At 38.7% G+C, this 11665-nt stretch overlaps 1 protein-coding gene across 11 annotated transcripts in view; it reads left to right on the top strand.

Moving 5' to 3' along the window:
* exoc6 (exocyst complex component 6) overlaps positions 1–11665 on the top strand; it is a 98001-nt gene that overhangs the window by 13444 nt on the left and 72892 nt on the right. Inside the window, exon 1 of one of the 11 annotated variants that reach the window (XM_089015955.1) lies at positions 11191–11475. The exons of 8 other annotated variants lie outside the window; for them this stretch is intronic. In XM_089015955.1, the coding sequence (XP_088872081.1) occupies positions 11336–11475 (140 nt within the window). In that variant the 5' untranslated portion in view covers positions 11191–11335. Of the gene's footprint in view, positions 1–11190; positions 11476–11665 lie in introns of those variants that run through there. 2 more of the 11 variants (XM_089015956.1, XM_089015957.1) reach the window with 2 other exon arrangements.

Genomic DNA, 11665 nt, shown 5'->3' with positions numbered 1-11665 from the left:
ACACAACATACCTTATTCTATGTATAATAAATGTGCGTATTGTATTGTAATGAAAGAAATACACTGCATTGTATCATAAAGTCACTTTATTTCCATTTGTGATGGTCATTTATGGCTTGATGGAATGGCGTTGGAGGTCGAATGTCAAAGGGAATTGCTGTTTGGAAAGAGAGGCGCATTACATGAGGACTGTAATTAAAGAAATAAACTGTGCTGTAAAATAAAGTTTTATTGACCTTTTTGATTGTCGTTGATGGCTTATGGAAGGAGAGTCACCTTCCATAAGGACTGTTGCTAACTTAACCTCTGGTGCTGTTCGGTCGTGTGCTTCCCCCGAAGATCACTCCGCCAGCCGTGGTGGGTGTGTATTATGAAAATAGTGCTTATTATAAGGTTTAATTTTCAGAAATTTGACGTTTGTAAGACAAAAAGTTTGTAAATTGAGGTTTGTAAGTTGAGGTCTCACTGTATATGAATCAATATTCATGTAGTCTTGTTTTCGAGTTGATGACGATGCCTGACGTGACGTCACGTCAGGAACGCCCCTGACCGAGAAAGTGACACACAATGCATTTTGGGTACTTTATTTGGTCTGAAAACTTTGTGTTGATGACCAAATTAGAAAGAAAACACATAAATAATACGATGGTGAATCGTTGTGTGTTGCACCAAGACGACTATTTGATACTAGTTGACACAAATTCCCAGCAGACAAATCAGACCATTTCCAATGGCGCCATTTTGTGCATTTTCTGGGACGCTACATTGGAGTCGAATTGATACGGAAGGACTTCTTTAATCGATTGCAAACATTTATGCTTTCATCGTCAGAACTATTTGAATCATATTCATAACTGGATGAGTAACAAGAAAGCATCTTCTCCAAATCTGAAGCCATTGTTTTGATTCTAGAGCAAGGCATGACGTCCTGGCGTGATGTCACCAACAAGGGGGCGGGACCTTCTGAAACTCGGCATCCCTGAGGTCATTTTGAAGTAGTTTTGTGACACTTTAATTCATTTTTAATGCTGTTTTGTATTTGACCAAAAATATCAGCCTGCGTGTTTTGGGTATTTTAGATGCTATAAAACGTTTTTCTGATGTCAGTTAGGAAACACAAAAAATGGTGTCGGTTGTCCTTTAAGACAAGAATTAGCAGATTTTTAGTGCAGAAATCTGAGCATTGAATCCCCGCACGAGACACTATTTTCGTCATTGGCCTTATCTTATTAATGTGGAGTTTCAGGAAACTATTGCCGCACTGATGTTTCCAGCCACAATGCAACAGGCCAGAACAATGTAGTGTTAATTTGTTTGGTTTCCGGCAAAAGGACTGTGAAAACAGCGTTGACCATCGAGACAGGAAGGCCATTAATAGATGAAGGAATGTTGACTGAGAGCAAAAAAAATGGATAAAGTTGCGAGAACCAATATTTCGCATTAGGGTCGCAGTGGTGGGGGTGCTGGAACCCATCCCAGCTGTCCTCGGGCACCAGGTAGGGGACACCCTGAACTGGTTGCCAAACAATTGCAGACCACACAGACACAAACAACTATCCACGTTAACACCAAGGGACAATTTGAAGTGTTCAATCTGCAGACCATGAATGTTTTTGGAATATGGGAGAAAACCGGAGGACCCGGATAAAACCCACCCAACCACGGGGAGAACCCACAACATCTCCACTGTGAAGTCGACAAGCTCACCACTTGACTACTACTGCCTCACATTGAGCATATAATTATGAACAATACAGGGTGATTTATGGGTTTAAAAATGATCAGTGACCCAAAAAGAAGGGTACCCATGAAAAGTTCAATTGTGGCTTTGATTAAAAAGCTATTTATTTCAAATTACAACCACACATTATTCACTTTATGGAAGACCATACACCAGAGTTTCAGCTACAGTGAGACCTCAACTTACAAACACCTCAACTTACAAACTTTTTGTCTTACAAACGTCAAATTTATGAAAATTAAACCTTATAATAAGCACTATTTTCATAATACACACCCACCACGGCTGGCGTAGTGATCTTCGGCGGAAGCACACGAGCGAACAGCACCAGAGGTTAAGTTAGCAACAGTCCTTATGGAAGGTGACTCTCCTTCCAAACAGCAATTCCTTTTGACCTCCAACGCCATTCCATCAAGCCATAAATGACCATCACAAATGTAAATAAAGTGATTTTATGATACAATTCAGTGTATTTCTTTCATTACAATACAATACGCACATTTATTATACGTAGAATAAGGTATGGTGTGTGTAGTTTTAAGGCTTATTTAGTTGAAAAGTATATTTTATGGAAACCCAGGAACGGATTATTCCCATTTTAATGGTTTCCTATGGGATTTTTTTTTTGAGATACACACTTTTCGCCTTACACACTCTGTCTGGGAACCAATTAAGTTCGTAAGTTGAGGTCTCACTGTATTTCTGTCAATTTTTAATCAATTAATGGCTTTCCCAAGATGTGTTCCAAATGTCCACCATTTCGTTGCAAGCAAACCTGTAGTCGTCTGACAAAGTTGTCAATCACTTTTACACACTCGTCTTTCAGGAGAAAACATTGCTGCAGTGAGGGACTCAGTAGGACGCATCTTTTTGGGTCACCCTCCCCGAAAGTGGAGTGTGTAAAAGTGATTGATCATATTGATCTGTCATTCATTCTGTCAATCACCCATTCATGCACCAATAATGATAGCCTGTAAGCTGATTTACATGGTAATCTGTCAACTGTAGTCAGCTTTGTCCCTGAAAGAGTTAATATGATGGCTAAATCATGCAAAATCAGCAAGAAAACTATAATTACAGAATTATTTAAAGGGCAACCGACGTCAGGAAATCGTTTTATAGCATCTAAAATACCCAAAACGCAGTATGATATTTTTAGTCAAATGCAAAACACCAATAAAAATGACTTAAAGTGTCCAAAATCTGCAAAGAATTGAGCTGCAAATTGGGCATTTTCAGAAAGTCCCGCCCCCAGTTCGTGACGTCACACCAAGACGTCTTGCATTGCTGGAGAATCCAAACCATGGCTTCAGATTGGGAGAATATGCTTTCTTGTTACACATCCAGTTACGAATATGATTCAAATAGTTCTGAAGAGGAAAGCATACATGTTTGCAATCGATTAAAGAATTATATGTGCCATTTTGAGGCAACATTGGGGGAAAATGTCACTCAAAAAAAAAGAGGCACAAAATGGCGACCTCCAGTGGCTACCTGCGCTTCCACAGGCTGATAAATTCCTTATATAGAGCTTGGACTCCCTCTTCTGGCGGCTTTTGGGTGCAACACGGTTCTCAGACCAAACGTACAGCAAAATACATTGACGTGATGGAAGGACTGCTACAATGTGTCTTTTTTCGGTCAGGGGGCGGTCATTTCATGACGTCACGTACGGACTTGTCACCAACTTAAAAACAAGACTTCCTGAATATTCAGAGCGAGTCTTAAAACGTAAAATATACGTGGAATCGTATTAAAATACGCCCAGTAGAAGTCATTTGAAGCCATTTTACAAATTATGGACACAACTTGTCCGGAGACGTCGGTTGTCCTGAGCAAATGTATCTTCACATTCCGACTGCTTCTTAGTTTTCCACTTAAAAAGCAGACAAGAGAGTATTGAGAGGTTCATGTCTGCACAGATAAGATCATCCACGTCTCACTCCTTGCACTTGTATAATGTGCAAGTGTTCATTGTGTTACTTACAGCTGTACAAATGATAGACACTTGAATACCCAAGTGCTTTTTGTTCTGCTGACTAAAACTCTTCTTGGAGATGCTTATCATAAAACATTTTTCAAGGGTAAGACCAAAATGTTGGAAAACATTCTGCCAGTTGCATTCGACAAAAGTATTGCGCAATCTACCCGTTAACAACAATCCGTTTTCTGCCTATCCCAATTGTCTTTGTTGGTATGTAGGGATATACACCATGAACTGATTGTGATTCAATCACAGAACATAACCAACATATCAACAGAAAGGCCATGCAGATCACCCCTAGGCCTTCAGTATTGCTTCGTCTGAATCAACCTGCAGCTGCGACTGTAAATAAGAACTGTGGTGTGATTTTCTAGAGGGTCCCGTTAGCCCGGAAATAACGTCTTAACAAAGAAATACAGTAATACTTCAGCTCATGAACATAATTGGTTTCCAGGAAGTGTGTGTGAGGCGAAAAGTTTGTCTTCCGAGCATGTATTTCCTATAAGGAAACCATTAAAATGAGAATAATCCGTTCCGAGGTCCCCATAAAACATATTTTTTTTACTAAATAAGCCTTAAAACCTCACAAAATATACCTTATTTTATGTATAATAAATGTGATATTGTATTATAATTAAATAAATACATTGTATTGCATAATAAAGTCGTTTTATTTACCTTTGTAATGGTAGTTGATGTAGTTGACATTCGAGTGAAGTTGTCGTGCTTTCTTAGCGATAATACCCTCACTCACACTGTCCCCTGCTAGCTGCTTTTCGTTAATCCAAATCAACAGAAGTTTTTCAACCTCTTCGATTGCCTGAGACCGTTGCTTAGATAACACAGAAGCACCCTTAGCCACACGTAGCAATGGTCGACTTAGCATACTGGTACTGGGACGCTAAGTCACAGGAACGCACACCTCGTTTGTGTTTTTCAATGATCTCCTTCTTTTGGTGCATTTGGTGAGGTCTTTTCCGGTCCAAAAAAAGTTAAAGTATCCACTCGATAACAAACCATGTCTGCACTGAGTGCACTTAAAGAAAGTAGGTCTGGAAAATTAGTCCGCCAGCCACGGTGCCGTTGTTTGACCGTGTGGTTTGGTGTCCTTCCGCCGAAAACGAATCCGCCAGCCATTGTGGCGCTCTATGTGTTTCTCGAAAATTAGTTTGTATGCCAAGGTTATATTCTCGCGAATTTAATGTTCGTAAAGCGAAAGTTCGTTAGCTAAAGCGTTCGTAAGCCAAGGTATCACTGTATTTTCTCATGCTCCAGATTCAGCGTGCTAGCTTAGACCAGTATGCTCTTATCACTAGCAGCTAGTCACTAGTGATACAATGATTGACTGGCAACAAATGATGGCAGAAATGTGATTGGTTAAATGCTAAAGTACGAAAACACACATCTGGAAGCAGGACAACAGGGGAAAAGCAACGAAAGGAAGCTGAAAGACAATTTGGATTTATTTAACTCATTCACTGCCAGACGATGTGCAAAAATGTGTCCACTCCAGTGCCAGGGTTTTTGTCATTTTCACTCAAATTCCAGGAACTACAGAATATTGCGTTTTAGGACTACATTGAATGCAGTGTAGAAAACGTTCTTCTTTTATCAGAACAAATGAGTTCATTCCTAAATTATATTTGTCTGGAGTGATATGTGCTTGAAATGAGGCCGGCTGTCTAAAATGCAATGTAATACATACAGATTGGAGCTGAAACAAACAAAGCGCTGACATGGAAAAAAAGGGCAATGTTGCCCCCTTGCAGAAGGGGAAAAAAACATTGCCAGAGGTCTGGCCAGTGGTTTATCGGCACCCAAGGATGGAAAAAAAAACAAGTAATTCAAGAATGGCCCACTATGTCATATTTTCAATTCCTGAATACATTTGTGAATGGCAGTGAATGACTTCATGAGAATTTATGGACAAAATATAATTAATCTTTGATTCAGATATTTTTAGGCCAGCAGAAAAGGCCTTGCAGGCCCTGATGGCCCGCCACTGACGGAAAATAGGTGCAGCATGAACTTGGGATGTATAAGATTTGGACCCTGTCTAGCTTTCTCGCTATCTATTAGCTATCTATCTATCTATTTGAGTTACTTCCGGGTTGAGTGAACGCTGGCGCGTGTGGCTGCCGCTGCTCACCCGCAGAAAGTAAACTTATCCTGTGACTGTAAAGTGACCTTGAGAGTTTTGAAAGGCGCTTATAAATCAAATGTATTATTATGTTTATTATTATTATTATTATTTGAATTCTTCACAGTCGTGTCCTAAATCATCAACCTCCATTGAAATGAATTAAAATGCCAGTAATCCGTTCCGTTGAACCCTATCGTGGTGGAAAAAACAACTAATCTAAAAAAAATAAAATAAACTTATATGTTTTGATGGTCTGCGTTTATTGTATATCGAGCCTGATACCACTGACTACAGTACAGACTAAACTAAACAGTGGCCCATTCTCATACTCAAGTACGCCCTCTGCAGACAAATATGAGGCAATACAACGTCAACTTCACTCCAGACGACATGACAGCAAAGCAAAACAAATGCGAATGGGAGTGGAATAAATAAGAAATACCAAACAAACAAAATATCATGAAAATGTGATTAAAATACTAAAATGAAATCCTGATTAGAAGACAGTGTTTCAACTAGTTGGGGTACATATAAGATATTACTCATTCATTCATTCATTCATTCATTCATTCATTCATTCATTCATTCATTCATTCATCCATTTTCCAAACCGCTTCATCCTCACAAGAGTCACCGAACAAGCATCTACTACTCTCACACTCACACCGAGGGAGAATTTGGAGTGTTATACCAGCCTGCCACGCATGTTTTTGGAATGTGGGAGGAAACCAGAGTACCCAGAGAAAACCCACACGGCCACGGGGGGAATCTGCAAACTCACACAGTTAGGTCGGAACCCATGACCTCTGCACTGTGAGGTCGACATGCCAGCCGGTAGCCCATCGGGCCGCGCTAATTATGTTTCCAATTTTAAATGAGCAAATGAGAATAATGAATATCATGAAAATGTTAATCCCCGACTAACGACTAAAATATTTCGAATGATTTTAAGCAAAATCATATTAGAAAAACCACCATTTGGTCGGAAAAAAAACAGCTAAGTAGATATGCTTTCATTTAAAGGTTTTCTGATTCTGATTTAAAATAAACATACATAATAAACTGAGTGATACAGAATAGACAAAATACAAGTTATCATATTAAAAAAAAAATCATGCCTTTAGAAGGCCCACAATGGAGACACAGAAAATCTGGGGTCAATTATGAAGTGAACAGACATAGCCTGTTAAACTGTCATCTTCATGTAAGAGTGATTCAAACACGGCCGTGGATTTGATGGACTAAAAAGTTACCAAAGAGGATATTACTATGCTATCAAAATGCCATCTATCTAAATACCTAACTGGCTATCTATTTGCAATCTAGCTAGCTGCCTAGCTGGCTATCCATTTTCTATACAGTGAGACCTCAACGTACGAACTTAATTGGTTCCCAGACAGAGTGTGTAAGGCGAAAAGTGTGTATCTCAAAAAAAGAAAATCCCATATGAAACCATTAAAATGGGAATAACCCGTTCCCGGGTTTCCATAAAATATACTTTTCAACTAAATAAGCCTAAAAAACTACACACAACATACCTTATTCTATGTATAATAAATGTTTTATTGTATTGTAATGAAAGAAATACACTGCATTGTATCATAAAGTCACTTTAGTTACATTTGTGATGGTCATTTATGGCTTGATGGAATGGCATTGGAGGTCAAAGGGAATTGCTGTTTAGAAAGAGAGGCGCATTACATGAGGACTGTAATTAAATAAATAAACTGTGCTGTAAAATAAAGTTTTATTGACCTTTTTGATGGTCGTTGATGGCTTATGGAAGGAGAGTCACCTTCCATAAGGACTGTTTGTAACTTAACCTCTGGTGCTGTTCGGTCGTGTGCTTCCGCCGAAGATCACTCCGCCAGCTGTGGTGGGTGTGTATTATGAAAATAGTGCTTATTATAAGGTTTAATTTTCATAAATTTGACGTTTGTAAGACAAAAAGTTTGTAAGTTGAGGTGTTTGTAAGTTGAGGTCTCACTGTATATCTATTTGCTATCCATTTGCTATCTATTTGCTATCTATAATCTAGCTACCTAGCTGGCTATCTATTTGCTATCCATTTGCTATCTATTTACTATCTATTAGACATCTGGCTAGCTAGCTATGTAGCTGGCTATTTATTAGCTATATGGCTATCTAGCTAGGTAGCTAACTGTCTAGCGGGCTATCTATTAGCTATCTGTTAGCTAGCTAGCTAGCTTTCTATATGTTTGAGTTACTTCCGGGTTGAGTGAACGCTGGTGTGTGGAGTGTGGCGGCCGCTGCTCACCCGCAGAAAAACTGATCCTGTGACTGGAAAGTGACCTTGAGAGTTTTGAAAGGCGCTTAAAAATGAAATGATTTATTATTATTATTATTATTATTATTATAGTAGTAGTAGTAGTAGTATAATTCCTAAACTGCTATTTGACCTCAATTCTGTTGGAAAGAAACCCCCTGTGAGCAATGAACTTTCTTTAAGTCCAGGATGTCCTTCAGAGCTATTTGTTTGGAGTGTAACTTACAATAAAGGTCAGCAGCTGTCCGGCACAACCTGTGGTGTCGAGACACAGAGGAAGCTAGCAGGAAACTGGCGGGCATGGAAAGGAAGAACACATGGTCACGGGAAAGCTTATATTACCATTTGAAATTTTGGTTCGGACTTTAGCAAGCAACATGGCACTTGACAAGCTTGATTTGCTTTTGCGGGCCGAAGAAAATGATGTGGTGGGCCGGATTTGGCCCCCCGAGTCATGACTTTGACACCAGTGGTATAGACAGTTCAACAGTTTCTATATGATTAAAGGACAACCGACGTCACTTTTTTGTTTTTTAACTGACATCAGAAAAACGTTTTATAGCATCTAAAATACCCAAAACACGCAGTATGATATTTTTTATTAAAATGCAAAACACCAATAAAAATGACTTAAAGTGTCTAAAATCTGCAAAAAAAATGAGCTGCGAATTGGGCATTTTCAGAAAGTCCCGCCCCCAGTTCGTGATGTCACGCCAAGACGTCTTGCATTGCTGGTGAATCAAAACAATGGCTTCAGATTCGGAGAATATGCTTTCTTGTTACACATCCAGTTATGAATATGATTCAAATAGTTCTGAAGAGGAAAGCATACATATTTGCAATCGATTAAAGAATTTATTCCGTGCCATTTTGAGGCAACATCGAGAGGAAATGTCTCACCGAAAAAGAGGCACAAAATGGTGACCTCTGATAAATTCCTTATATGGAGCTTGGACGCCCTCTTCTGGCGGCTTTTGGATGCAACACGAGGTCCCCAGACCAAACAAGTACAGCAAAATACAGTGACGTGATGGAAGGACTGCTACAATGCGTCATTTTTTCAGTCAGGGGCGTTCCTTTGGCGACGTCCCGTACGGACTCGTCACCAACTCAAAAACAAGACTTCCTGAATATTCAGAGCGAGTCTAAAATCTAACTATATGCGATGGAATCTTATTAAAATACGCTCAGTAGAAGTCATTTGAAGCCATTTTACAAATTATGAACACAACTTGTCCGGAGACGTCGGTTGTCCTTTAAGACTATACATTCCATCCGATCCTTTCCATTGTTTAACGTTAGTGTTTCCATTCCTGCATCCATCAGCAACTATGAGTTTGCTTTGTGTGTGTGTGTGTGAATGAGGGATAGCGTGTGTGCACTTCTTGTTTTTGGTGAAGTAATAAGGAAACTCATAGTCAGGGCTTTTGTGAAGACACACTATAGCCACACTTCCAATTGGCCAATCCATTTCAAGAAGAATAGAAGGAAATAGAAAGTGGTTGTGTAAGCTAGTCAGCGTCTGCTTTACTTCACAAATGCAGCAATTCCACAACTGCCATTCAGTCACAATATTTGTTTGTATTCACGCTTTTCAAGTCACTCAGAGGTTGATGACAGAATGCCTCATATGATCCATGTTTTTGGTCAAATAATAATAATAATAATAATCCATTTAATTTATAAGCGCCTTTCAAAACTCTCAAGGTCACTTTACAGTCACAGGATATTTTTTTCTGCGGGTGAGCAGCGGCAGCCACACGCGCCAGTGTTCACTCAACCCAGAATTAAATATTCAAATACTTCATGTCAAAATGTCTTCGATACATAAAATAACCACACTGTATATGTCAAACAGTTTTATTATTTCTAGTTATTCCTTGTGTACACATTTTATTGCTCACCTTATTTTTATACCTCAAAAATTGCTTTTAATACATTTGTGGTATTGGTCATTGACTATTCAAATTTTAGAAAATTATATTAGTAATAAATTATGTTTGCCATCAATTATCAAAAGCACTTACATTTACAGTGAGACCGCAACTTACAGACAGAGTGTGTAAGGCGAAAAGTGTGTATCTCAAAAAAAGAAAATCCCATATGAAACCATTAAAATGGGAATAATCCGTTCCCGGGTTTCCATAAAATATACTTATAAACTAAATAAGCCTTAAAACTACACACAACATACCTTATTCTATGTCTAATAAATGTGCTATTGTATTGTAATGAAAGAAATACACTGCATTGTATCATAAAGTCACTTTATTTACATTTGTGATGGTCATTGATGGCTTGATGGAATGGCGTTGGAGGTCGGAGGTCAAAGGGAATTGCTGTTTGGAAAGAGAGGCGCATTACATGAGGACTGTAATTAAAGAAATAAACTGTGCTGTAAAATAAAGTTTTATTGACCTTTTTGATGGTCGTTGATGGCTTATGGAAGGAGAGTCACCTTCCATAAGGACTGTTGGTAACTTAACCTCTGGTGCTGTTCGGTCGTGTGCTTCCGCCGAAGATCACTCCGCCAGCCGTGGTGGGTGTGTATTATGAAAATAGTGCTTATTATAAGGTTTAATTTTCATAAATTTGACGTTTGTAAGACAAAATGTTTGTAAGTTGAGGTTTGTAAGTTGAGGTCTCACTGTATATGAAAATATAGTAAGACCCATTATTTAATGAATTACTGAGTCAGTCAATTTATGTTTTTGTGTTTGCATGTATGTTTTTGTGTCTTAATACAAAGTAACAAAACGCTATTCTTGATTTATTTGTGAATTTTTAAAGAGACCCAGGGAGGAGATTCAAATCTGGGTAAAATACCCCCCCCACCCCACCCCTTAATTCCTCTTTCATTTTCAAAATGAAAATAAAAATAGCATTTAAATAGAAATTGTCTCCATAAAAGTACTTGGGTGAAATAAATATGCAAGATGGTGGTTCAATAAATTTGGGAACCACTGTGAATGCTAACTTTGAAGAGTTTCATTCAAAAAAATGCCGATTTCATTGAACTCAAAGTGCAGCGAATCACAAGGTTTCCCTTTTCCCGTTGCTAATTTTCTGCTGACTATGGCAGGTGACCTGGAGTTCACCATGCACCACATTCAAACTCAAACACACTTCCTGCGGTACTGACATTTTGGAGTTGCACACGAAGAGAGTTTGAATTAAGAAATGGACAGTAAAAGGGTTCATGCTGCTTTACCTGATCCTCCTTGTCAGAGAAGAGAAGATAATGACGAAGAGGAAAAGGTTTTTGGGAATATTTTTGCAGAACTGGAATCTGTGGATCTTCCTCTGGGAACCACATTAAGGTAACCCTCATGCAACATGGCGATACAATCTGCCAAGTATCCTACATGGGAACAATGAGCTGATTTGTATTTGGGATATATCAAAGATTTTTTTGAGAAACTGTAGGCAGAATCATATTGGTAATATCAACACAAGCTGGAATTGATAATACTGCTGCAATAGCAGTTTTGCTCGAAGAATCAGGAAACA

Source organism: Hippocampus bargibanti, linkage group LG15, assembly GCF_051943395.1.
Source record: "Hippocampus bargibanti isolate YZ-2025 linkage group LG15, ASM5194339v1, whole genome shotgun sequence".
NCBI lineage: Eukaryota > Metazoa > Chordata > Actinopteri > Syngnathiformes > Syngnathidae > Hippocampus > Hippocampus bargibanti.
This window is presented reverse-complemented; position numbering and strand designations above follow the sequence as displayed.